The following is a 27,977-nucleotide window of genomic DNA, read 5'->3' as shown; positions in this document are numbered from 1 at the left end:
TCGGTTCGTGGGACGCCCGCGGCCGGATGCCCTGCGTCCGCACGGTCCTCTGCCTCCTGGCGGCCTGTGGCGCCATCGCCTTCCTTGGCTACTGCATCTACTTCGACCGGAGCCGGCGTGGCGACCCCGCGTTCAAGCGCCGCCTGCGGGAGAGTGAGTGAGACGGCGGCGGAGGCGCGACGGGCCGGGCTGGGCGGGCGGCGGTGGGGCTGAGCGGGCCCCCGGGGCGACAGGAGCCCGCGGGGCGCACGCAGGCCTCTGCAGGGCTCACGACCAGCACGTGCCACGTTGTGTTTGCAGAAAGAAGAGCCCAGCAGCGAAAGGCTGAGGGACGGGGCGCCCAGGTGAAGTGCTTTAGCGACGCTGAGGTGGCGTTACAGTGAGTAACTTCCCGCCGGTGCAGGTAGCGGCTCGGCCTCAGGGTCCCTGGCGATTTCCTGAGCAGCCATTTCCCATTGCCTCGATGCCTGCCCGCACCCCGCTTCTGCTCGGGCAATATTTAGCTTTTATTGTCCGACAGCGGGAGGAAGGAAGGAAGCAAGAACAATCTGGGGTCGTGAAAAGGCAGTAATAACGTGGTAGGAAAAGGCACTTCGTTTAGTTTATAAAAAAGAAGAGGAGCCTTTGCCCTTCCTGAGCCACGTGCGTGCGCAGTCGCTCCGTCCTGAGCCACACCAGACACTTAAAAGAGACCCAGGTCTGCCCGGCCCGGTACGGTGCTGAACCGCCCACTCCTGTTCTACGAGGCCTTTCTTCTAGCTCAGAAACAGGATGTATCCTCTTTTTCTCCAAAATGGAATTTGATCAGTCGTTTCGAAGTCGTTTTGGGCTTCCCTGGTGGTTCAGTGGGTAAAGCGTCTGCCTACAATGCGGGAGACCCGGGTTCGATCCCTGGGTCGGGAAGATCCCCTGGAGAAGGAAATGGCAACCCACTCGAGTACTCTTGCCTGGGAAATCCCATGGAATGAGAAGCCTGGTAGGCTACAGTCCATGGGGTCGCGAAGAATCAGACACGACTGAGCGACTTTCCCTTCCCTTTGAAGGATAATCACAGTTATCTTGGTGATTGGTCCAACTTAACCAACTCACTTCATTTCTCAAACAGAGCGTTCTTGGGCTGTTCTGTGAAATTTTCATTCGGTTGATGCTCATTTGAGCGCCTCACATTTGAGTCGCTGCCCATGTGAGGCATTGTTCTAAGTGTGGCAGAGGTTAGCAATGGCGAAAGAACATGCCCCATGTAACAGGAGCACAGGGGATTCCCTAGTGCTACTGCTGCTGCTGCTGCCAAGTCACTTCAGTCATGTCCAACTCTGTGCGACCCCAGAGACAGCAGCCCACCAGGCTCTCCCATCCTTGGGATTCTCCAGGCAAGAATATTGGAGTGGTTGCCATTTCCTTCTCCAATGCATGTGTGCATGCTAAGTTGCTTCAGTCGTATCTGACTCTGCGACCCCATGGACAACAGCCCTCCAGGCTCCTCTGTCCACGGGGTTCTCCAGGCAGGAATACTGAAGTGGGTTGCCATTTCCTTCTCCCATTCCCTGGTGACTCAGTAGTAAAGAATCCACCTGCTACTGCAGGAGACCCCGGTTCAGTCCCTGGGTGGGGGAGATCCTCTGGAGAAGGAAATAGCAACCCACGCCAGTATTCTTGCCTGGAGAACTCCACGGGCAGAGGAGCCTGGCAGGCTACTGTTGCAAGAGTCCGACGTGACTTAGCGACTACACAACAACATCAGGAGCACAGAGGAGGCTGCTAAGTCTCTTCAGTCGTGTCCAACTCTGTGTGACCCCACAGACGGCAGCGCACCAGGCTACCCCACCCCTGGGATTCTCCAGGCAAGAACACTGGAGTGGGTTGCCATTTCCTTCTCCAGTGCATGAAAGTGAAAAGTGAAAGTGAAGTCGCTCAGTCGTGTCTGACTCTTTGCGACCCCACGGACTGTAGCCTACCAGGTTCCTCCATCCGTGGGATTTTCCAGGCAAGCATAGGATCACTTTCAGGGCAAGGTTATCATGGAGGTGTTCTTACCTATTGCTACTTTCACCTTAGAGCTTAAAACTTTATCTTATTTTACTCCTGAATCTTCAGTATGAGTCGGGTGGGGTGGGGATATCACATTTTTCTTCCACGGACTTCCCCAGTGGCTCAGACGGTAAAGTGTCTGGCTACAATGAGGGAGGCCTGGGTTTGATCCCTGGGTCAGGAAGATCCCCTGGAGAAGGAAATGGCAACCCACTCCAGTACTCTTGCCTGGAAAATCCCATGGATGGAGGAACCTGGTGGGCTACAGTCCGTGGGGTCGCAAAGAGTCAGACACGACTGAGCGACTTCACTTTCTCTTTTCACCTTCATGCATTGGAGAAGGAAATGGCAACCCACTCCAGTGTTCTTGCCTGGAGAATCCCAGGGATGGGGTCGCACAGAGTCGGACACAACTGAAGCGACTTAGCAGACTTAGCAGCCCCAGGGCTACCTGCTGAGTCATCTGAAGGCTTACTCCCTCACATATCGGGCAGCTATGCTGGCTGGCCACTTAGCTGGGACTGTTACACAGAACAGCTACACAGGTCCTCTCCTTGTGGCATGGTCTTCCTCACAGTATGGTGGAAGGGTCGTACTGGGTAAGCAAGTTTGTAATATATTTGTGTGTGTGTTGATACACACAACTGACCCTTGAACAGCAAGCAGTTGGGGCAGCAACCCTTCTCTCTGTCAAAAATCTGAATACAACTTTATAGTTGGCCCTCTGTATTGGTGGTTCCAAATCTGAGGATTCAACCAACAGCAGATTCTGTAGCACAGTAGCACTGTTTATTGAAAAAAAAAAAAAAAAACACATATAAGTGGACCTGGCAGTTAAAACCCATGTTGTTCAAGGGTCGGTTGTATATATGTATTTCTTTATACATATATTTGAGAGAAAACATGGAGCCTGCCAGGTGCTGCCAGTTCTGCCTCATTGAGACCCACTCAGTTTTGAAGGGAGAGGAAATGGACTCCAGCTCTTGTTAGAGGAGGCCAAGTTTTGGAAGTGCAGGCAGACTGGGAATATTGCTGTGGCTGTTTTTGGAACATGCAGTTCTTCACAGAAGACTTTGGGGGTGGCAGATCCCTCTATTCAGTAAATGTTTGACAAAGAAAGGAGTCACAGTTGGGGATGGTGGGAGGTGAGGTTGGAGAGCTAATTGAGGGCCCTGCATCTGGGAAGGCTTTGAAGACCTGAAGTTAAAAAATTCAGATTCAGTGGGGGAAATTACTGAAGATTTCTGAGCAGGAATTGTTTTTAAAATAAGGGGAGAAAAAAAAAACTTTTTACGTTAGATCAGGCAGGAGTGTGCTAGATGGACTGAAGAAAAGGAAAGTTATTGCAGCAGTTCAGGTAAGAGGTAATCAAAGTCCTGAACTGTAGTGGTGTAAGTGGCAAATTGGTGATGAGAGATGTGAGATAAACTTTCCAGAAAGAATAGGTAGTTCATGCTCGCTGATGAAAGGGTAGTGGAGAACAGGAGACACAGATTTCTGGGGATTCAAAATGGAGTCTCATAGAGAAAAAAGGTCCAGCTGACAAAGAAAGTAGAAGAGGGAGTATTCAAGGCTGGGCATGAGAGAGGAGATGGTTTCCCTGGGCAGAGCCTGGGTCAATTCCATGGCCCTCTCCTTTCTCTGTCCTTATAAATAGTTGAAGTTAGTGTTTGTTGGTGTGATTATTTGATTAATGCTTTCTGTTTATTAGAATCAACCCTTTTCTGTGTTTTTACTCTCCATTGTCTTCCCAGTGCTTAGAACAGTGTCCAGTATATTGTAGGCACCCAACAAATATTTGTTGAATATTGTTGTTTATTGTTCAGTCACTCAGTCGTGTTCGACTCTTTGCAACTGCATGGACTGCAGCACGCCAGGCCTTCCTGTCCATCACCAACTCCCGGAGTTTACTTAAACTCATGTCCATCAAGTCAGTGATGCCATCCAACCATCTCATCCTCTGTTGTCCCCTTCTCCTCCCGCCTTCAATTTTCCTCAGCATCAGGGTCTTTGCAAATGAGTCAGCTCTTTGCATCAGATGGCCAAAGTATTGGAGTTTCAGCTTCAACATCAGTCCTTCCAATGAACACTCAGGACTAATCTCCTTTAGGATTAACTGGTTAGATCTCCTTGCAGTCTAAGGGACTCTCAAGAGTCTTCCCCAACACCACAGTTCAAAGGCATCAGTTCTTCGGCATCAGCTTTCTTTATAGTCCAACTCTCATGTCCATACATGACTACTGGAAAAACCATAGCCTTGACTAACTAGATGGACCTTTGTTGGCCAAGTAATGTCTCTGTTTTTTAATATGCTGTCTAGGTTGGTCATACTTTTCTTCTAAGTAATAAGCATCTTTTAATTTCATGGCTGCAGTCACCATCTGCAGTGATTTTGGAGCCCCCCAAAATAAAGTCTGCCATTGTTTCCCATCTATTTGCCATGAAGTGATGGGACCGGATGCCATGATTATTGTAGGCAGAGAGAAACAGCTTGTGCAGAGGCACAGACCTTGAAATTGCAATATTTAAAGTGTGTGGCCAAAGAGATAGATAGCTGAGTGGTAGTTTGGTGTCTTATTGTGGAAGTCTTTGATGCCAAATTTAAAAGTTTTGAAATTTTTCTGTTGTGGTGGATAACCAGTGATGGTGACTTTATTTCAGGAAATGGATGCAATTATTTCTTTTTGAAGTATGGGGTGGAGGAGGGAAGTCAAAGACAGGAAAATCAGTGGCAGTCCAGGAGGGAAATGATAAAGGTCTGTTTATGTCAAATGAAGAAGAGGCAGAAGCAGGATTTTTCAAATGTTCTTTTATATAATTCTCATAACAACTCTGTTCTTCTAGTTTTAAGATGAATAAACTAAGGCACAGAGAGATATCTCTTCCTACTTACAGGATCTCTGTTCTTCCTCAGCCCAGCCCTTTTTGTTTCCCACAGCATGGTCTGTGATTCTTCTGCATTAGATTTACCTGGGGCATTTGTTAAAACAGATTATTTGACCCAAGCACCAGCCATTGTGATTTAGAAGGTCAGAGGGAGCCCAGTGGTTATGCCGGCAGTAATTCTCAGACTTCAAAATTTAAGAGTCATCTGAGGAGCTCATTAAAAATCCAGATTCCTGAGCTCTACTCAGAGAAATTGATTTGGTAGGTCTAGGTGGAGCCCAAGAAAACTGCAGTTTTAATAGTTCCTTAAGCCCATCCTTTGTGAAACACTGATCTCAGATTCTGCATAATCCCTTGTGCCCCCGGAAGCTCCTTCTCTTCTCACTAAGTGAACTCAGATCTCTAGACCTGGGGCCCCAGATTTTGCCTGCCTGCCAGACTCTGCAGTCTTCGATATTCTGTTGGCACCTCTGCTTTGTGTGTTCAGAAGTAAATTCATCATCTCATCCCTTGCCAGTGTTCCTTCTCCTGTTTCCCTGTGATGCTGATATTGCTCTCTGTTGTGACCCCGCTCAAATATCAACCTCATCTTCCACAGTCAATCCCCAATTCTTATTTTTCTGTTTTGTGTCTCATACTCTGGGCTTCCCCGGTGGCTTAGCAGTAAAGACTCTGCCTGCTGTGCAGGGGATGGGAGTTCCATCCCTTGGTTGGGAAGATCCCTTGGAGAAGGAAATGACAACCCACTCCAGTATTCTTGTCTGGGAAATTCCATGGACAGAGGAGCCTGTCAGGCTACAGTCCATGGGGTCAAAAGAGTTGGACACGACTCAGCCACTAAACCACGCACAACCATCTCATACTCTTTTCCCTTTCTGTTTCCATTGCTCCTTCACTACTTCAGGCTTTTATTACCTTTTACCCAGAATATTATAATAATTTCCTAACTTGTCTTACTACCTCTTATGCTGTCAGAATAAATTCCTTCTAATCTGCAGCTCTGTAACGCAGCTCCCTACTCTGCAGATGAAAGATGAATCCACTTAGCTTCGCACCGTGGACCTGGCATCATGGGTGCCTTCTATATAGATAGCCTTCTTTTCCTAGGAATGAGACATAATATATGGAAAGCTTTCAGTCCATAGCTGGGCTTCAGCAACTGGTATTTATCATTGTTGCTTCATTCACCATATTATAATCCAGCTACGTAAGATCACTTGTTATTTTCCCTGCAATTTTGTGTCAGTTGTACTTTTTTTTAAAAATTAGACCTATTAGGATTTCTTCTTTAAAAAAGTTATTTAATTTGTTTGGCTGCACTGGGTCTTTGTTACTGCATGTGAGCTTTCTCTGGTTGCCGGGAGCAGAGAGCTACTCTTTGTTGCAGTGTGAGGGCTTTCGTGTTGCGGTGGCTTCTCTCACTGCAGAGCATAGGCTCCAGGCATGCAGGCTTCGGTAGTTGTGGCGCACGGGCCTAGTTGCCCCGTAGGATGTGGAATCTTCTTGGACCAGGGATTGAACCTGTGTCCCTTGCATTGACAGGCGGATTCTTAATCACTGGACCACCAGGGAAGTCCACTTGTATTCTTTCTTCATCAGACTTTCACTGAGCTTCTCCACATTTCAAATGCCATCTTTTCTGAGGAACTTTCCCTGGTCTCCCAACCAAATGGAACGTGTGAATATTTTGAGCCTCAGAAGACACTGGACTTTGTTGTTGATGTGTTACTGATCTCAGGCATGCTTTTTTCTCTTGGTTAGACTCTGGGCTCCGTGGGGATGGGCACAGGAGTCTAGATCTACTTCCCTCGCCAGCTTTCCCTACAGTGTCCTGTTCACTAAACATCTCTTGAATGAAACTTGTGATTGTTACTGATCATCAGCATGTTTGCTGAGAAAAGCTTACAATCTGCTGGTTCATCCTATTTAAAAAAGATAATTCTTGGGGAAAACAAACACAAAAACCCTCCAGATATAAACGACTGAAGGTGCAGTGACTGTGGAGTGGATACTTTGAGCATGGTTTGCCCACGTTAGCTTTAAAGACAGCTCTTAGCTTAGTACCAGTGATGATCCTATCCTGTGAACCTGGTCACTTTCTTGAAACAGGCTGTAGCAAACCATAGCATCCTTCTGAATATCACCAACTGCCCTGTCAACCCCCACCATGCCCTTTGCTAAATCAACAAGCAGTGTTAATACTCTAAGCAAGGAAATAGGTTTGCAACATACTAAGAAAGCTACCTTTGTTAGAGTTGGTTACAGTGGATTTCTCCTATGTGTACTTAGCAAGCTGGGTAAAATGTGAAGTTGTTACAAACATCTTAACCAAACTTGAATATGCCATGTTTTTCTTTTTTTTCTTTTAGGAGGGTGAGGTTCAACTTTTTTTTACAATTATAACCAGAGCTAAATTAAGAAATTACCCTAGTCGACTGACTTTATTTCTCAGAGTTGTTAGATCTAAATGACAATATAACTCATGAAAATATATGGAAAAGTACAAAAGCTGATGTAAAATGGTGATCAGGGTGTCAAAGGATTAAGGTAACTGAAGAATAAAGCTGGCCGGGCTGCAGCCTGGCAGACGGTGGATGTGCTGGTTTCACAAGGTGCCATCTAGGAAGGCCATCAAATGTGCCTGGTGACAAGTCACAGCCACCACCTGCCATGTTTTTCTGCTTTTCTTTTTAGTTGCCTGAAATTATAACTCCATTTTAAGAAATTGTTTTAAATATAAAGAACAACTGCATTTGTCATACTCTGCATTTAGAGACTAGATTCAAGATGTGCTTTTAAAATAAAAGTTAGCCTGCTAGGCTCCTCTGTTCATGGGATTTCCCAGGCAAGAATACTGGAGTGGGTTGCCATTTCCTTCTCCAGGCGATCTTCTGAACCCAGGGGTCGAACCCAAGTCTTCTGCATCAGGCAGGCATTGGCAGCTGGATTCTTCACTGCTGAGCCACGAGAGAAGCCCTCAGTTTTGCCTAGTAACCATATACCTTACAGTTGTTACTTATTGTTAAATATTCTGTGACTCTTTTAGTTGTGGGATCCAGCAAAAAATGAAAAATTACAAGAATTTTTTCTGCAAGAGGTACGAATGGGAGAACTTTGCTTATCCAGAGGTAAGAATGTAAACATACTTTTGTAAGCAGTTATTTATGATAACTGATGTTTGAGAAATATTTATAGATTGGTATTTTTATGTCAAAAAACTTAACTAGCTAGATGTGTTAACCAGCTTGCTTCAGTTAAAGAGAAACTGTCCCAGCATTTTCACTTCATTGCTGTCCAGCTCCACTCTGTTAAGAGTCTGTATTCAAGTTCATGTTGCAGTCTTGGAAGTGGGCAGAGAGAGAAGCACAGCCAAATACAAGAACACCTTATTTACTGTCATATAAAATTCTAAGTAAATGAGTTTTCCAAATGACTAATGTTGTATGAATGAAAATGTAAAAAAAAAAAAAATTAACTTCTTTATAAAATTTTTCCTGCCTAAGCATATTCTTAATAAAATACTTACTTTGATGATAAAATTATTATGAGTGATCATTCAGTGTAATGATACCTGTGGGGGTACCTTGCACTTAATGACCACGAATTGTATTTTGAATTATGACTTATCCTCACATACACCAAGATAGATTTGAGAAACTTCACAATGTTGTCAGGTAAAGTAATGGTAGATAATATAAGTATTTTATAAACATTGTATATAGTAATATCTTTTTTTTTAATTTTTTATTTTTTAATTTTAAAATCTTTAATTCTTACATGCATTCCCAAACATGAACCCCCCTCCCACTTCCCTCCTTATTGTGGTGTTTAAAGCTAGAAAGAAAAATTGTTTTGAAGCGTCTTAGGTAAAGCATAAATGATATTGTTGGATGAATGAGCACCACACCCATTTATGTCTTTTTTTCACGTGTTGCAAATTCCCATGTATATCACAGTGCCTACAGCTATTTCTGCTTCTCTTTTTTGTCATTTTTGGAGACTTTTTTTCACTCTGCATTTAGAAAGGTAACATCCTCCAGGATTTATAAAAGCAAAAAGTAAGTCAAAATCCTGGAAAACTCATAGCAATATCCAAGAATATTTTTTAATCCAATGTCTTAATCCAATGGCTTAAATGTTTTAAGAAATGAAAAAGCCATTCAAAGGCATTGCACATTAATCATTATAATTTGAAATTTCAGTATTTTTATTCAGTACAACTATTTTCTTTAATGTATTATTATAAATGGACTAAAAAGTCTGTTAAATGTTAGTGACAAAATGAATAGTTAGAGCTGACTTAAATGACGTAAATAGGAGTTATTTTACACAAGATGATGAAATGTAAGCGTTAAGGACTTTCATTTCCAAGGGCCCCTCTGAAGGTTCTGGGAAGGTTCCTGCCAATCTTGTGTTGTTAATTTCATATTCTTTTTCTTAAAAGGGGCCAGATTACATAAACTAGGGGCCACACAAGTCTGGATGAAGCCCTAGATACTCCTTTGATATAGAGGCAATTAAAATACAAAGAACCTTTCACCTTTAACATTTTTTGAGTTAGGACACTATAAATATGGATAGGAAAATGATGAATTATAAATCAAAAGAAAAATAATTTTATTATATTTTATTTTCATTTAATCTTTAAGAGCTATCATAGATATAGAGGTGAATATTACAAATATTGAGATGATAAAAATTGCAAACTTGAGTTTTTAGATTTTTCTCTCCGGGATGATAACATTATTTCTGTGAGCCCCTAAAATAATTAGCACTTTTAGGGTTATATACTTCTATTTTATTTCTAAAATTCTCATTGGTTGCTTATTCTTTAAATCCCCACCAAACCCAAAACCAATTAAATAAGAATCTCTGGGGTAGGACCCAGGTATCAGAATTTTTTTATTGAAGTGTCATTGGTTTACAATGTTGTGTTACTTTCAAGTGTACAGCACAGTGGTTCAGTTATACATATATTTTTCAGATTTTTTCTCTTATAGGATCTTGAGTATAGTTCCCTATAGTTCCCTTGTTGGTTACCTATTTTGTATTTAGCAGTGTGTATAAATTAATCTCAGATTTCTAATTTGTCTCTCCCCATTGGTTACCATAACTTTGTTTTCTGTTTGAGTCTATTTGTTTTGTAAATAAGTTCCTTTGTGTCATTTTTTTAGATTCCACGTTAGTGATATGAGAGTGTATTTATCTTTCTGACTTACTTCACTTAGTATGACAATCTCTGGGTCCATCCGTGTCACTGCAAATGACATTATTTTGTTCTTTTCATGGCTGAGTAGAATTCCATTGTTTATATGTACCACATCTTATTTAACATTCACCTGTTGATGGACATTTAGGTTGCCTCCGTGTCTTGGTAAATAATGCTGTAGTGAACAATGGGGTGCATGTATCTTTTCAAATTATGGTTTTCTCCAGATGTAATATACAAGTTATTATTCTTTAAACTCCCCTAGGTTATTACCACATGCTTGTTGAGAAACACTGTTCCAATGCAATAGTTTTTCAGCTAATTTTCTGTAATGTTTTCTCCAGTCACTTCTGCCACCACTGCCAACCCAGGCTTCACTACTTTGCTGTCAGGTAGTTCTGTAGCCGTCTCAGTTGTTTTTATGTCTAGGTAACCAGAGGGACCACAGAGCCAAAACTTTTCATAGAAATTTCTGACTAGCTAATTTGATTGGATTTAATCGTTGGTTGACATAATTAACCAAACTGATTAGTTTTGGGGTTATGTTAGCTCCATCAACTTGAGAGCAGTCACTATTAAACTAGGGTTTGATACAAAGTGTTTGTTTCCTACTTAGTTGTATTAAATATGTCAAAATTTCAACTTCTGTTATTAGAAAACATGTGAAGGAGAGGCAGCACACTGTAGTCTCAAGGTTCAGAAAACTGGGTGCTATTACTAATTCTGGCATTAATTAGCTTTGAAACTTTAAATTGATCTTTGCCTGATTTTCCTAAAAGGAGATAGTGAGATTAAGTCATTACATGTTTTAACTTAAAGTCCTATCATTAATTTCCACTCTTCACAAATTTTCATTCTTATTTTATAGCCAGTCATTCTAAAACTCATCTGTCTTCCCCTAGATACATAATTCATGGTTACACTAAATTGTGCTTCAGCTCTTTAATAATACAGTCTATTCTGCAAAAGTCTCATTTAGCTAGGATATCAAGATGTCTCATCTGTAATATTTCATCAACCACATAGGTAAAGATAACTCATCACTAATGACAGACACCAGCCTTTTTAAAATAAACTCAATATTCCCTCTTGCATACCCGAATTGCAGAACATGAACATTTCCAATTCAAGAGTGCACTTTTAAATGGTAATTTGGGTCAGAAAGTTATTCACACTGTAGCCTGATCACAGTGAATCTAACAGGCAGCTCAACATTTCCATTTATACTAGTTATTCTTTTTGAGACTTGTTCATAGTCTTTCAGAGAAGGCAATGGCACCCCACTCCAGTACTCTTGCCTAGAAAATCCCATGGACGGAGTGGCCTGGAAGACTGCAGTCCATGGGGTCGCTGAGGGTTGGACTTGACTGAGCAACTTCACTTTCACTTTTCACTGTTATGCACTGAAGAAGGAAATGGCAACCCACTCCAGTGTTCTTGCCTGGAGAATCCCAGGGACGGGGGAGCCTGGTGGGCTGCCATCTGTGGGGCTGCACAGAGTCGGACACGACTGAAGTGACTTAGCATAGTCTTTAGTTTGATATGCTTTTGTAGTTTTAATGATTGGAGCTTTCTTGATAATTTGTAGAATATATGTTTGAGGAACTTTAAAATCCTGCTGTAAACTTATCAATCTATTCAGGAGAGGATCGAATGGGGGTTGAACATCTCAGCAATGCCCTTTTGGTGTGTGGGCAACCACAGGAACTTCTGAAAGTTTTCAAACACACATTTCCTCCCAAGGTATTTGAGATGCTATTGCACAAAATTCCCCTTATTTGCCAGGTAAGCACATATTTATCTTTGTTAACTGAACACTGTAAATAACCATGTTGGGCTTGATTAGATAAAAATAGCAAAGTATGTGTGTGAATGACCCCAAGTTTTAAATGAGTAACATCTCTGAATTTTTGTTTGCTTTTCTTAAGATGAAACAAGTTTCTTCTTTCATGTTCCTTTGACTATGATGGATTGTATATTTTGTTGAGTATTATACATGTTTTAACATTTCAACTTTAAAGTTAACATTGTTTATCTTTGTACTTTCAAAGACATCACTGCTATTGACTGACTGCAGTGTCAACAGAGGCCTATAAGTGGTATTGTTAGATAAATGACCTAATGGCCTATAGAACAAATATAGAAAACTGTAAATTGTCGAAGCAGAATAATACTTCTACTTTCCAATATGACAAATCACACTTTGGTAAATTTAAACATATAGGCTAGTTAGTATTCTCTTAATTACTAGTTTATATTCGTAAGTGGACTGATACCTATTTAAAAATTGGCTTATGAATGAATTTCATTTGATAACAAACTGCTGCATGTACTTATACATTGATTAGAATTTCCTGCAAATGCATGGAATTGTTTAGCTCTAGGGCGCTACTTTAACTTTGGTTTACTTTTTATTACAATTGATCACATGCAGTAGCTGAGAATATACTGCATACTGTTGGTCTAACTTGGAATCGTTCATGGTGGATTCTCAGCTTTTAAACAAAATGCAAAGCAACAGTCTCCACTAAAGCACAATAATCACCTCTTAAATACTACCAAGCAGTGTCAGATGGAATGTTTCCTGAAGATATATGAAAATGTAGCTAGGATAAGAATGTGTAGTGCCCACCATGGCACAAGAAGGGAGAAAAGAAAAGGATCATGCGTTAAAATGATTAGCAAGTAACTATTTTATGTATTTACCAGCAATTTGAGGCAGACATGAATGAACAGGAATACTTGGAGGATGATCGTGACTGAAAAACACTTCAACGTATCCACAGTCCAGTCAGAATGCTATGGAATTATATAGTATAAACAACTGCTCAGTGATATTTCCATTTATTTTACTTATAGTAATAAAGTTTTTTCTATCTCATACATGATATTTTGCTTTAAAATTAACAGTCACAATTGAAGAAACAATGGTTTATTTTTCTAATCAACTGACCAAGCTGCTGAATCTTAAGGCCTCAACAAGTGTTGCATCTTATTATTTTCACTGAACAATAAGACCTTCTATTTTGATTACTCCTGTATATAACAATTTTGTTTCTCCAGTTGTTTCCATTTGCCAGTCATGACAGGTGGTTTAACATGGTGGCTACTGCTTTCAGAGGATTCTATCAGGTGAATCCTCATTTCCAGTGCAATAGCTGTTGGCAATCTTTCATCAAAAGTCCCTCTGTTAGGACTTCTCTATCGTGGCTGGCCAAGGAGTCCTGCTTTGGCAGCCAGGGCTTCATTCTGCTGAATATGATATTCCTGAAATCTCATAGATATTCGTTGAGTCATTTTTAAATACTTCTGTAAGCAATGTTCTGAACAGGTAGTCTAGAAATAAAAAGACCCAAGAGGCAACACAAAAATATTAATTAAAAATACTGTACATATTCAAAAAGCATTCAAAAGAAACTTGTCTTTCTTTGAATATGTTTGAGAATTAAATGGTATCAGTAAGTCACAAGTGATCATAGCTTTCAACTGTTAATACCTTCATATATTTATAAAAATTAGTACATACTGAATGCTTACCAGTTTGTAGGTACTAAAAACAATGGTAAGTCCCTGCCTTCTGGACTAGATTTTCTGTAGGTACGTTTCAGTAGTAAGTGAAATTCCACATTCCCATCTGTTATTCTAATTGTCAAAATGAAGGTCCGGTAGCAGGTTTGTTCCTTTTTAATGAGAAAGTCATTCTCAATGTTGCTATTATTATTATAATTTTGGCCATGTGGTGCAGCTTGTGGGATCTTCGTTCCCTGACCGGGATTGAACCCAGGCTGTCAGCAGTGAAAGCAGAGCCCTAACCACTGGACTCCCAGGGAACTCCCCATTCTTAATTTTCAACTTTTTACTTTTTAATAAGACTATTTTACTTAGCATCTCTCAAACTTTGTCATTTATTTAACAAATGCTTATTGGATTGTTGGTTCTATTAATATGTTAAGTTCTTGGCATGAAAATTTATCAGCATCTTCCACTGGAGGAAGTTTATGTCACTTTTAGCAAATACATAACTGTTTTGAAGAGATTATCAAAAGTTAAGATTTGGAACTGGTTAAGATTTCAGAGTCCATCTATGCAATATGAGCCACCAGATTCAAGCTCTGCTTTTTCAAAAATTAACCTGAGTTCTCAGAGTCAGATAGGAGAGCTGTGTCAAGTTTCTCTAGCCTGGGCATCTTGACTAAAAGCTAATTATTAAGAATCTTTGGGGAATACACATCCATGGCTGATTTGTGTCAACGTATGGCAAAAAATACTACAATAGGGTAAAGTAATTAGCCTCCAATAAAAATAAAAAAGAATCTTTGCTGTGGAACAATATTCAGCAAGTCCCTGGCATCTTCTCTTTAAGAAGTCTGCCATATAGATGGCATCACTGACTCGATGGACGTGAGTCTGAGTGAACTCCGGGAGATGGTGATGGACAGGGAGGCCTGGCGTGCTGCGATTCATGGGGTCGCAAAGAGTCGGACACGACTGAGCAACTGAACTGAACTGAACTGAACTGAACTGAACTTTCATTCTCAAAGGCCTGGATTCTGAACCTTATTAAAATATCAAGTGTCAAAAAAAATAAAAAAATAAAAAATAAAAAGTCTGCCATAGTTCAGTGTGGCTGTGATATTAAATTTGATATCATTCAACTCAATGCCACAGAGTCCTTGGCTGTTTAAGTTCCTCTGAGCAATAGAACATATAAAAGATAGCCTAAATTCACTCACACATGAAGAGATGCTCAACATTGCTCATTATTAGAAGAAATGCAAATCAAAACTGCAAAAAGATATCATGTCACACCAGTCAGAATGGCCAACATCAAAAAGTCTACAAACAATAAATGCTGGAGAGGATGTAGAGAAAAGGGAACGCTTTTGCACTGTTGGTGGGAATGTAAATTGATATAGCCACTATGGAAGACCGTATGTAGACTCCTTAAAATCCAGGAATAAAACCAGCATATGACCCAGCAATTCCACTCCTAGGCATATACAGTGAGGAAACCAAAACTGAAAAAGACACATGTATCCCATTGTTCATTGAAACACTATTTACAATAGCTAGAACATGCAAGCAACCTAGATGATCATCAACAGATGAATGGATAAAGAAACTGTCGTACATATACACAATGGAATATTACTCAACCATAAAAAGGAACACGTTTAAGTCAGTTCTGATGAGGTGAATGAACCAAGAACCTATTATACAGAGTGAAATGAGTCAGAAAGAGAAAGATAAATGCCGTATTCTAACGCATATATATGGAATCTAGAAAAACGGTACTGAAGAATTTATTTAAAGGACAGCAGTGGAGAAACAGACATAGCGAATAGACTTATGGACATGGGGAGAGGGGAGGAGAGGGTGAGATGTATGGAGAGAGTAACATGGAAACTTACATTACCATATGTAGAATAGACAGCCAATGGGAATTTACTGTATGGCTCAGGAAACTCAAACAGGGGCTCTGTATCAATCTAGAGGGGTGGGATGGGGCGGGAGATGGGAGGGAGGTTCAAAAGTGAGGGGATATATGTATACTTCAGGCTGATTCATGTTGACGTTTGACAGAAAACAACAAAATTCTATAAAGCAATTATCCTTCAATAATAATAATAATAAAGATAGCCTAAATTCATATAATAACTTGGAACAAGCAAAATGTTGAGGGCATCCCGTTTATATTATGATGACCTTAGAGAATTTTTAGTGGGCAACAGTTTTCATACCTCTTCAGGTTTTACTTCTCTTGTTGTGAAGTCTTTGACACAGTCCAAAAAGCAGGTTTCTGTAAGTTTATTGTAGGTTCCAAGAAATTCCTTAAACTACAAACAAATCAGAAGGTTCTTTAATAACAGGTTTTTAAAACAAATGTTTTAAATACTGATGTATCTAGGCAAAATATCCTGTAATACTTGAAAGGTTCTTTTACTACCTTCAATGGGTATAATATGATCTACAAAATATAGTCAGATTTTCTAGTTGAATATTTATCCTTTCCTGGATTATCTTTCAAACTATCTGAAAAATTTGCTTCATATCATTTAACATCCATCTGTGGAAATGAAATATAAATATTTTGTGAGATCACTGACTGACATGGTTGTATCCACTAATGCCTTTATGTTTTGCAAAATCCCTTTTCCTTAATTATATTACCTTACCTGTTTTATCTGATCAGATTCTGGTATTTGTGCAGCCATATTCTTTTGGTACGTTATTAGTCACCTGATTTAAAAGTAAAAAGTTTTGTCAGTCTGTATACAAATGTTTTTAGGCTAACTGAAGGCAATAAAAACAAGAATAGATTATGAAATAGAATTGAAACACGTCTACTTGAAATTACTGTTCAAATTTTATAGATTTCTAACTGATTATGTAATTATATGCCATGCCTCCCAATTTCCCAGGTCATTAATAAGAACTCATAGTTTAGAATTTAATTTTTTAATGTTAGCTAGCTATAAGACCCAAAATCCCTATATATCTAAATCTCCAATTTTAAGACAGTTTGCTGTTACTTTGCAAAGCCCTGGGTTAAAGCCCCATTCATAGTAGAATTTTATAGGAAAGAAATCTCTGGTGTCTCTATGAGTACTTAAGTTAACTGTTCCACTGGTTGCTAACACAGCTTAGGCCTGTGCTATTAAAGATCCTTTTTACAAACACCATCTACTTAAGACCTACCAGAAACTTCTGAATATATGACACTGTGATCTAACTTGGGGGCAACAGAGAAGTGAAGATAAGGAAGTCAAAGAGCCTTTCTGAATTACTGGGATTTTCACATATCCTAAATGGAGGACACAGGCTCAGTTAATTCTGACACAGGAAGGTGTCACATTACTTATTCTATCCTGGCTAGTTCTAAAACAGATGAAATATATAAAAGATTTGTATCAAACAGATGAAATATATAAAAGATTTGTATAAAACAAAGCTGTTTAAAACAGAAACACCATGTAAAGGAAGAAAAAACAAATGCTAACTATGTATACTGCAAACTAACAGAATTTATATGTATTATATTTAGCTTTGAGTTTCTTGGTAACCAATACAAAAAAGATAAAACTGGATATGTATACATTCTTAGCTAATACCGTGAAAAAAAATTCTCATTTTGAATAACAAATACAATCAATGGTAATTCCATTCCAGCATTCCCAATCATGTATAAAACTTTCCCTCTTTTGCATTTAATCTTCCCTCCTCTTTTGTCCCTATCCTGTATGTTCATGAGTATTACTGCCATTTTTAAAAAGTTATCTTTTCCACATGCCAGGGGAAGCACCAGTTCTCTTCTACTTACTATCCTAGTCATATTCCAAAAGTCTAACTGTACTGTATTTTAGAGAATCGTTGGTTTAGCAGTAACATAAACTATCTTTTCTACAAAAACTCTTTGGTGTCTGCTACAAGCAATGCAGTAGTGGTTTTAGATTAATCCAACATTCAGGCAACCCAGTGTTCCATAAACACCTAAAAAGTTATCAAGAATGCTCTTTATTCCTATTTTATTTCACAGCTTTGTAAATGAGATATACATTTTAACTACATAAATTACCTGAAAAATACCAGGAATTAACTAAAGGTCACAGCTTTTTAGGTATTGCTGTGACTATCATCATTGTTATGTTCCAGGTAAGATACTTCCATTATAGTTACTCTTTGCTCACTTAAGTCTTGAAACACTGATTCCATACCCTCCAACTATGGGACACAATAGAAACCCAAACCTAATTATTACATCATTTTCTAGTATCAACTTCAAACTGTTTTTACAGTTTGAGATCTTAACGGTTACAATTTTGCTAGATAGATGTGGGTAGATAATCACTCAGTAAACAGTTATGTACCAAGTACTGTGCTAGTTATGAAATCAGCTATGCTTCTGAGGTAAGGTGTACTTTATGACTGCTATAAAATATCACTAACCAGTCAAAGAAACAGAGGATTCTGTTAATATATCATACAATGAGGTTTAGGATTTGTGCTTCTGGGAGGGTGAGGTAGATGTGCATTTTGCTATTTGTCTCACTAAGTACAACTAAAACCCCTGGACATTACATGCTTATCTTCTCCACCAAAGGGCTAGGAATGGGGAAGCCTATAAAACAGAAAACTTGTAAACAATAACTGCTGTACTCCAGGCCAGCACAGAAAAAACTGTGGTCTTCATCTCTACCCAAATCAGCATATGCCAGGTAGACTTCTCCCCTCACCAGGCTCTGTAACAAGACACTCCAACTCCCACACCAGAGTAGCATCAGAGAAGGGTTATTAGGGAACAGGGGCTTTAATTCTTACTGGGCATTAATAAGGACTGCTCCCCCTAAGTGTCAGTGGAAACAGCATGGGGAGCCTTCCATCTCAGTTGTCAGTGATGAAACACCTTTCTCCCTTCCCTCTGGGGTGGTATCAAAGGAGCCCTAGCTGCGATCAGGACCTACCTGCTGCCCCATGGTAATGAGGCCATACCCTCCTGTGGTGTCAGTGGAGGCTATGTGGGGAGCAGTAGTGAGGCACTCCAGCGCCTCTCAGCCAGGGAGAGACCGATGACGGCCCAGTAGAGAGCCACAGTTCCCACTCTCACCAGCAGAAACGAGGAACATGCCCCAGATCCCTGAAACACACACGCCCCTCAAGTGACAGAGTGAGGAACCTGCACTTCTACCATCACCTGGCAGTAATGAGATGCCCTCCTCTCCCCAACGAAGCAGTGTCAGGGCAGCCAGCTGTAAGAAACAGTTTAAACAAATCTAGTCTCAAAATACAAGATGCAAAATCTCCAGGTTAAAAAGAAAAAAACCTCATACTAAGAACTAAGATCTCAAAAAAAAAAAAAAAAAAGAAGTCCAACACTGAGATGAGAGATACCAGAATTATCTGACAAAGATTTAAACACAGCTATTATAAAAAAAACCTGCTTCAATGAACAATTAAGAATGTTTAAAACAAGTGAAGAAAATATAAAGCTCAGCAAAAAGTGAAAAATATGAAAGGGAAAAAACCCCAAATAAGCTCAATAGACAGAATCAACAGCAGAATGAGAATGGGGGAATAGAGGAAAGAATCTGTGAAAGACAGAAAACAGAATTATCCAATCTGAATAACCAAAAAATATTGCATAGAATGAAAAAAATGAACAGAGTACCAGGGATCTGTATGACTGTACCAAAAGATTTAACATTTGTTTTATTAGAGTCCTGGAAGAAGAGGAGGAGGAGGAGCAGGGCTGTTAAAGTACTAGAAGAAATAATGGCTGAAAACCTCCCAGATTTGGTAAAAGAAGTTTATAGATTCAAGAACTAAATTGTATTCCAAAAAGCGTAAATACAAAGATATCCGCATCAAGATACATCACGGTCAAACATTTAAAAACTAAAGACAAAAAATTTTTAAATCTGCAAGAGAAAAAGAGACATCTTATCTATAGGGAACACACTATTAGGATGACAGCAGAGTTCTCACCAGTCAACCCAGAAACCTGAATCTGGCAAAAGTACCCTTTAGGAATGAAGGTGAAATCAAGACATTCTCAAACAAAGGTGAACCAAGAATTCATTGCCAGTAGACCTGCCTGAAAAGAATTAAAGTTCTAAGCAGAAACGAAATTATAAAAGGAGACTTGGAACATCAGGGAGGAACAACACAGGAAGAAAGAATGAGTAAGTACAGTACATTTCCCTTCTTGAGTTTCCTAAATTATATTTGACAACTGAAGCAAAAATTACTGTCTGATGTGGTTCCAAATTAAAAGACACTTGCTCCTTGTAAGGAAAGCTATGACAAACCTAGACAGTGTATTAAAAAGCAGAAAAACTACTTTTCCAACAAAGGTCTGTATAGTCAAAGCTATGATTTTTCCAGTAGTCATGTACAGGTGTGAGGGCTGGACTATAAAGAAAACTGAGCGCTGAAGAACTGATGTTTTTGATCTGCAGTGATGGAGAAGACTCTTGAGAATCCCTTGGACTGCAAGGAGATCGAGCTAGTCAATCCTAAGGGAAATCGACCCTGAATATTCACTGGAAGCCAGAGCTAAAGCTCCAATACTTTAGCCACCTGATGTGAAGAGCTGACTTATTTGGACCCTGAGGCTAGGAAAGATTGAAGGCAAAAGGAGAAGGGGGAGGTAGAGGATGAGATGGTTAGACAATATCACCAACTCAATGGACATGAATTTGAGGAAACTCCAGGAGCACAAAAGATCAGACACAACTTAGCAACTGAAGAACAACAAAATAAATGGGTAAGTAAAGGGAAGTAAGGCTTCCACACTTCACTGAAACTAGTAATATGCTGACACCATTAGACTGTGATAAGCTTTGTATATCTCATTTAATACCTAGAACAACCATTAGAAGAGAACAACATAAGGAGATAATACTCAAAAACATTAGATTAATAAAAATATATTCCAAAACATATTCAAATAATCCACAGTAAGGCAAGAAAAACTAGAACAAACAAAACAAAAAAGCACATTTCAGCCTTAATAAGCAATTAGATTAAATATAACTGGTGTAAATAATCAAGAGACAGACTGGCTGAGTGGATTAGAGAAATGACAAAATATATGTTGTCTACAAGAAACTGACTCCTGATACAGAGTGAAAACAAAAGGATGGAAAAAGATTTATCATGCAAACATTTACCCAAAGGAAACAGTGGATATATTAATACTAGATTAAGTAGACTTCAGAGCAAAGGAATTTACCAGAGACAGAAAAGGACATTAAAGGTCAATCTATCAAGAAGACACAGTTCTCCTAGATATGTGCGCCGTCAGCAGCACAGCTGTAAAACATGGAAAGAACTGAAAGGAGAAAAAGGCAAGTATAGTTGCAGATTTAAACCAACCTCTCCCATCAATTGATAATATAACTCAACAAAATCCACAAGGCTCTAAAAAACTTAACACCATTAACCAATAGGATACGATCTACATTTACAGAACATTTCATGTATCCAGGCAATAGTACTGGAGTGGATTACCATTTCCTTCTCCAGGGGATCTTCCTGACCCATGGATCAAACCCGGGTCTCCTGCATTGTAGACAGATGCTTGACCATCTGAGCCACCAAGGAAGCCCTAATGTAATACCACAGAATACACATTTTTTTTAATCAAGTGCCAATGGAACACATACCAAAATAAACCATATCCTGAGCCATAAAGTAACCTCAATAAATTTAAAAGAACTGAAATCATACATAGTCTGTTCTTAGACCACAATGGAATCAAACTAGAAACCACTACCAGATAACTGGAAAATTTCCAAACATTGGAAAATAAACAATACACTTCTGAATAATCTATGAATCAAAGAGGAACTCTCAAGAATTTAATTAAACTAAAATACAGCATACTAAAATTTGTGTGACACAGCTAAATCAGTGCCAAGAGGAAAATCTTATAGTACTAAATGCATAGATTAAAGAGGAAATGTCTCATGCGACTTCCCTGGTGGTCCGGTGGTTAATACTTTGCCTCCCAGTGCAGGGGATGTGGGTTTTGATCCCTGGTAGGGGAACTAGGATCCCATAAGCGGCAAGGCAACTAAGCCAGTGCGCTCCAACTACTGAGTCTGCCACTGCAGCTAAGACCTAACACAGCCAAATAAGTAAATTTTAAAAAGGGAACCGTCTCAAATCAACAGTCTATGTTTTTATTTTCTTTTAACCTCAAGAATCTAAAAAAGAGCAAAATAAACCCACTTAAAGTACGTAGAAGGACAAAAATAATAAAGAACCGAAATCAGTGAAAATGAAAACAAAACAACAAACAAAAATCAATGAAACAAAGATGGTCCTTTGAAAAGACTGTAATAGACAAACCTCCAGCAAGACTAACAAAGAAGTCACAAATTATCATTATCAGGAATAAAACAGGATATGGTTAATATAAACCCTGCAGATTCAAAAGAACAGAACCATGAACAACTTTATATACATAAATCTAACAACTTAGTCATGAATTTAGTATTATCCTAATATTAAAACTAGACAAGATAGTACATACAAGAAAACTATAGAAAAATATCTTCATAAAATAGACATAAGAAACAGAAATAAAAATCCTGAACAAAACAATAGCAGATATAATCCACCAATATGTAAATGTGATTCACCATTTTAATTGATGGAAAAATAAAAGTCATATGATCTTATAAATTGATGCAGAAAAAAACTTTTGATAAAAGTCAGTCCCCATTCATGATAAAAACTCTGAAAATTAGGAAAAGAGGGGAACTTCTTCAACTTGGTAATGTACACCTACAAAAAATCCTACACCCTATACTACACAGTTAATGGTGAAAAACTGAATAGTTTGCCCTAAGATAGTGAGCAAAGCCAGATGTCTGCCCTTAATACTCTTTCTCAACATACTGCTTGAAGGTCTACCCAGTGCAGTAACTCGAGAAAAGGAGTAAGACATACAGACTGTAAAGGAAGAAAATAAAACTGTCCCTCTTTGCAGATGGCATGACTGTGAACACAGAAAATCCCAAAGTCCCCAAAGAATCTACAAAGAAACTCCTAAAACAAAACAGTTTAGCAAGATCACAGGATTCAAGATAAACATGCAAAAATTGTATTTCTATATGCTTTCAGTGAACAAATGGACACTGAAAAACAGAATACCATTTATAATCACTCAAAAAAGATTTAAGGGTAAATCTGACAAAGCACCTACAAGACTTGTATGCTGAAAACTATAAAATGCTCATGAAAGAAATCAAAGACTTAAATGGAGAGACACATTGTGTTCACGGCCTGGAAGACTCAGCATAGTAATGATGTCAATTTTCCCCAAATTGATATACAGGCTTAATGCAATTCCTGTCATGGTCCCAGTCACATTTATTATAAATATGAACAAGATTATTTTTAAATTTATATGGAAAGCAAATGGACTTAAATTCAAAAAAATAATAAGTAGGAAGAATCAGTTTGCTTGATTTCAAGACAACTACATAGGTATAGTAATTAATATTGTATGGTATTGGTGGAAAAGCTGACACATAGATCAACGAAACAGGACAGAGAACCAGAAACAGTCACACAATAGGACCAAATGATTTTTGGTAAAGGTGCAAAAGCAGTTAAGTGAAGATAGCTTTTTCAACAAATAGTGCTGGAATAACTGTACATCTATAGGCGAAAAATTTAACCTCAAAGTAAGTCTTTTACTTTATACAAAAATTACTTCAAAATAGACTTGGGACTTAAATATAGAACATAAAACTATGAAAACTTATAAAGATAGGAGAAAATCTTTGGGCTTTAGGGCAAAGAATTCTTAGCCTTCACAAGAAAAGCAAACTACATACCTGACGGATAACTAATAAATAACCAGACGACATAAAGAAGCCTGCAGACTCTAGTAAAAACACAAATAATCCAATTGGAAAATATGCAAAAGACATTTCACCAAAAAGATTATACAGATGATGAATAGGCACATGAAGATGTTCAACATCGTTAGCCATTAGAGAAACAAAACCACAATGATAGATAGCATTATACATCTATCACAATGGTTGAATTAATTAATGTACAACTATCATATGAGCCAGCAACTGTACTTCTGGGCATTTTTCAGAAAGAAATGAAAACTTATATTCACACAAAAACCTGCACAAGAGTGTTTATAGAAACTTTATTCATAACAGTCAAAAATTGGAAGCAATCCAGATAGTCTTCAACAGGTAGATGATTAAACAAACTGATACATCAACACCATAGAATACTATTCAGCAATAAAAAGGAATGAGGTACTGATACACCAATAGCCTGGATGAAACTCAGAGAATTACGCTAAGTGAAAAAGGCCAATCCCAGAAGGTCATATATTGTATGACTCCATTTATATAACATTCTTGAAATGACAAAATTATAGGGAAATTATTAGTGGTTGCCAGGGGTTGAGGAGGGGCTGGAGGAGGAGGGAAGTAGATGTTACTATAAAAAGGCAACATGTGAGACTTCTGAAATGGAAATGTTCTGCATCTTTACTGTATCAATATCAGTATCCTGGCTGTGATATTGTACTATAGTTTTGTAAGATGTTACCATTGTGGAAGGCTGGATAAATGGCACAAGGTATTTTTTTTTCTTACAACTGTTCGTGAATCTACAATAATCTCCAAGTTTGAGGTTGCCAAGCTTTCTACTCCCTGCCCAAGAATAAGATACAGTATGCAGTGTGGTAAATGTTAGCAAATGATCAGAACTAGAGTTCTTTTGTCTTACTACTCCAAAAGCAGCCTGAAAACTGGTAAGATGACTTTTGTGGATAGGTGTTAAATGAAACCTTTGTTTTGTGAGAACTTAAATTTACAAGTTTGCAAATTATAATGCCCAAATCAGTTTTTATTACTATCCTAGTATTTCTTCAGTTTAAAATTCACATATGTGACTTTCTCAGGCAGAGGTCAGAGAGGCAGAAAGTATGAAATCTTTAAATGTTGTGTCAGTTTCAAAAGCTGGTAACACTGTGCTGACTCCTCATCACTTCCCCTTTCATATATAATTCATAGTGACAAATGATTGTTATTGGGAAGTCTTTGAAGAGATACATTTAAGGAACACCCCTAAATATTATTTGTTCTTGGTACTGTCTTCTAATATACAGTCCTTAATAGTATATCTCCTCCTTAAAATGAAATGGTTCATCTTACTTCAACAGTAGTAAAATCTGTTTCTTGAGAATTTGGAAAATTAAAAAAAAAATGTTTCTAGTACTCAAAGACCACTGTGTTAACATTATGATCTCTTTTTCTCTAGAATCATTCAATGATATATTTTCCAGTATCAAGATTATGGTATACCTAAGTGAAGGAATTTGTTCCTAGAAAATATTTGAGATGATTGAGTGAATAAATGATTTTCAAATTTACCTGACCTAAGTCTTTTAGCATTCTCTTTTGCAGTTATTTAATCATTAGCTATGCTGACTGATCAAGTCCAACAGCAACATCAACCACCTGATAGTGAGAAGAGGTAGAAGCAATATAGCTGCCCTTTTATTTGGTCCTAATTACCTTTTACTACAAGCAAATGTTTGTTATTGTAGAGGCAAATATTCAACCAAGGTGATACCTCTTGTTATATGCTTTAAACCTGGAGAGGGAGGGAAGGGGGTCTTAAGAATGATTACAACAATGCTAAGAAATTTTTGTATCAAAATATATAAAACCAGAGAACTTAAGAGTAAAAAGAGATGTTAGTCATCAAGCTCAAACCTTTCTTGATGCATGAGTTTCCTTTCTGTTCTGGAAAAGGAGTTGTCCAATCTTTGCTTGAATGTCTCCAGTAAGGCCTGATTTCTTACCTGAAAAATGAAAGGATTACAGTATGACTGCTGAGGCCCCTTTAAGCTCCAAGTGTTTGATTAAACCTGAATTTCTTCTGGCTAAATCATATTTTTTGAAAAGCCTCTTCCTTTTCAATAAGCGAAATTAGTTTTCTCAGTCTGAGGTTATAGTTCTTTAGCATATGTTATTATGTATTAAAAAATACTTAATATCCTATTTTTCCAGGTAATATGTATGTTCAGGTGAACACACAAGGACCAACAATTCTCTGAAATTTCTGAGTATTAAAGAAAACTAGGGTGTGATGGGGAGATACCCTCTAGTCTTCAGAATTATATGCAGATTTGTACCATGTCTGCAGTCAAATTTCTTATTTTGTTCAAACTTAGTTTACAGTAAGTGATTCTTCTGATGTCCTTAGCCACTGTCACTATAATTAATCTTGGGTTCAGCATGACTAGTACTGGTAACTGGAAATCTTGTGATTTAAACAGGATTCATGAATGGATAATAAAACTACAGGGTGATAGGTTATTGGCGAACAGGATATACCCATTGTAGTATCAAAGCATTTCACAGGTTACACAAAAAGAAAACTTTCCTTTAACACTGGGAGATCTGTCAATCATCACCTTAACCAATGTGCTACCACCTATGTGGTATTCTTGCCAGAAATGTTTGATGTGACTCTGATCATGAGAGAATAATTAGGAACATCCACAGTGTCGGACAATGTATAAGATGACTGGTCTTTTTTAAAAATTAAAGTTATAAAGGAAAAGGAGTAGAAAGAGTTGTTCTAGAATACAAGACTAAAGAGTTGTGAATTTTGGATCATGAATCAAAAAAAAAGCACTTTTGAGTTAAAAATAAAGGCTTCTGGGGATAATCAGAGAAATTTGAATATGTTATTTTCTTAGGTGTGATAATCATATTGCGGCTATGTAAAAGTATGTTCTTAAGGAGATACATGCTGAAGAAAATAGGGTTAAAAGTCATGATGTCTGCAACTTTTAAGTGGTTCAGAAAAAAAAAATGTCTGAAAGAGAAACCAAATAAGTAAAATGTTAACAACAAAAAGAAATGAAAGAAACCAGTCTTGTGAGCCATTTTTTTGGTCCAGGGCTGTCTGTTCTTTGATAGCTCAGCTATCTAAACCAATCTGCACTAACTTGCTATATTGATATAAAACAGGACTTTACGACATGTCCCTTTACATTATTTGCAGCAGGTTTAGGAAATTGTGCCTGATTAACCTTAGAGAGTAGAGGGCAAAGGTCACTTTTTCTTTCACAGTTAAGTTTCATTTAGAAAATAAGGGTGATAAATCATCTCCAAAGTCTCTTACAACTCTGACACTGTCATTATATGTTTTAATTCACATAAATTATAAAACAAATTGTGAACAGGTACTACCTAAAAGCCTAATGAAGGAAATACAACCGAAGTTAACAGAAACTCATCAAGATTTAAAAGGTTCTCTAAAGCTGAGCTCTTACTGTCTTTTAATTATAGGATTTCTTCTATCAAAATAGACAGTTGAGTTGTAAAAATAAAATTTTTCATTTAACTTTTACATCAGATTACATTTTAACATCTTTTAGTAATGCGTAAAGGGAAACGTTTAAGCAATCCATCCTCGAAAATTAGTAGATCAGATAAGGTGTGTTGGCCCTGGTATTCTCTCTAGAGAGAATTTTTCAGTTAAATGAGGGTCTCCTGCTTGTCAGCTCAAGGTCAAGGCGTGGGTGCCTTTCAGTCTAACTCACTATCCCAAAACAAGACTCCGATTCCCCAGATCTGAAGATGGCTTAGAGCCTCGAATTCCGACTCTCGTCCAGTGACACGGTTCCGAGGGAAGTCCCAAACCCGCTCTCGGTACGCGCTGCCCGGTTCCGCAGCCCCCAACAGCCCCAAGTACAAGAGGCGGCCTCCTTCAGAGACCCTGCCACCTTTCCCCGAGCGTTGCCGGCCGCCACCCGCCTGGAAACCCGGGATTCAGTGGACAGAAAAAAGAGACCATACTTAAGGACAGACTCTCGCATCCGACACCATAAAAGGCTGGGGGGCTACGTTGCCAGTCGACTCGCGAGGGGTAGGGGGCGGAGGGTCTGGGTCAGGGCGGGCGCCTCAGTCGCTGGATGAAAGAGAACACGTGGGAATGGCGATGTCAAATGGTTCTTATACCCTTCGCCGCCGATTCGTTATAATATCAGAAACGCTAGAGGAAAGAGTAGGTATCATAAATGAATTGTTAAGTACCATGACAATTATTTTTTTACTCTCTTCTTAGACAAAATTCTATAATTCTGACTTTCTCGCCAATATCAACTCGAATCTGTCGAAGCTTTTTGTAAAACTAATTTACTTAATCCCGCGTCCCTAACGGTCTCCAGGAGCATTACTGTAAATAGTCCCTAATAACAAGAATGGTGTATAACCAGCTAGGTCGGGAGTTCTTGAGGTCCTGGATGAGACTCGGGTGTTATTCAGTGTTTTAAGTCTTGTGGGGCAATGTA

At 38.7% G+C, this 27,977-nt stretch overlaps 2 protein-coding genes across 2 annotated transcripts; one reads left to right on the top strand and one right to left on the bottom strand.

Moving 5' to 3' along the window:
- On the top strand, positions 1 to 13,005 carry TOMM20L (translocase of outer mitochondrial membrane 20 like). Its single transcript, XM_018054094.1, has 5 exons — positions 1 to 153; positions 301 to 344; positions 7,961 to 8,042; positions 11,766 to 11,908; positions 12,833 to 13,005. The coding sequence occupies exons 1-5, from the start codon at positions 27 to 29 to the stop codon at positions 12,884 to 12,886; spliced, it is 450 nt and encodes a 149-aa protein (XP_017909583.1). The 5' UTR covers positions 1 to 26; the 3' UTR covers positions 12,887 to 13,005.
- TIMM9 (translocase of inner mitochondrial membrane 9) lies at positions 12,799 to 27,679 on the bottom strand. The gene is made up of 5 exons (XM_005685915.3): positions 27,484 to 27,679; positions 25,387 to 25,475; positions 16,300 to 16,363; positions 15,865 to 15,960; positions 12,799 to 13,459 (listed from the first exon to the last, which is right to left on the bottom strand). Exons 3-5 carry the CDS (start codon positions 16,336 to 16,338, stop codon positions 13,325 to 13,327), a joined length of 270 nt encoding a protein of 89 aa, XP_005685972.1. The 5' UTR covers positions 16,339 to 16,363; positions 25,387 to 25,475; positions 27,484 to 27,679; the 3' UTR covers positions 12,799 to 13,324.

This window comes from Capra hircus, chromosome 10 (assembly GCF_001704415.2).
Source record: "Capra hircus breed San Clemente chromosome 10, ASM170441v1, whole genome shotgun sequence".
Lineage (NCBI taxonomy): Eukaryota > Metazoa > Chordata > Mammalia > Artiodactyla > Bovidae > Capra > Capra hircus.
This window is presented reverse-complemented; position numbering and strand designations above follow the sequence as displayed.

Excerpts from the sequence above, each read along its gene's own strand:
- TIMM9 (XM_005685915.3), bottom strand. The coding sequence starts at position 16,338 with ATGGCTGCACAAATACCAGAATCTGATCAGATAAAACAG. Across the intron at positions 15,961-16,299 it reads AATCTGATCAGATAAAACAG|TTTAAGGAATTTCTTGGAAC; the intron begins GTAAGGTAATAT and ends ATTTGTTTGTAG. Across the intron at positions 13,460-15,864 it reads GAGAAGTAAAACCTGAAGAG|ACTACCTGTTCAGAACATTG; the intron begins GTATGAAAACTG and ends TTTTATTTCTAG.
- TOMM20L (XM_018054094.1), top strand. The coding sequence starts at position 27 with ATGCCCTGCGTCCGCACGGTCCTCTGCCTCCTGGCGGCCTGTGGCGCC. Across the intron at positions 154-300 it reads CAAGCGCCGCCTGCGGGAGA|AAAGAAGAGCCCAGCAGCGA; the intron begins GTGAGTGAGACG and ends TTGTGTTTGCAG. Across the intron at positions 345-7,960 it reads CTGAGGGACGGGGCGCCCAG|TTGTGGGATCCAGCAAAAAA; the intron begins GTGAAGTGCTTT and ends TGACTCTTTTAG.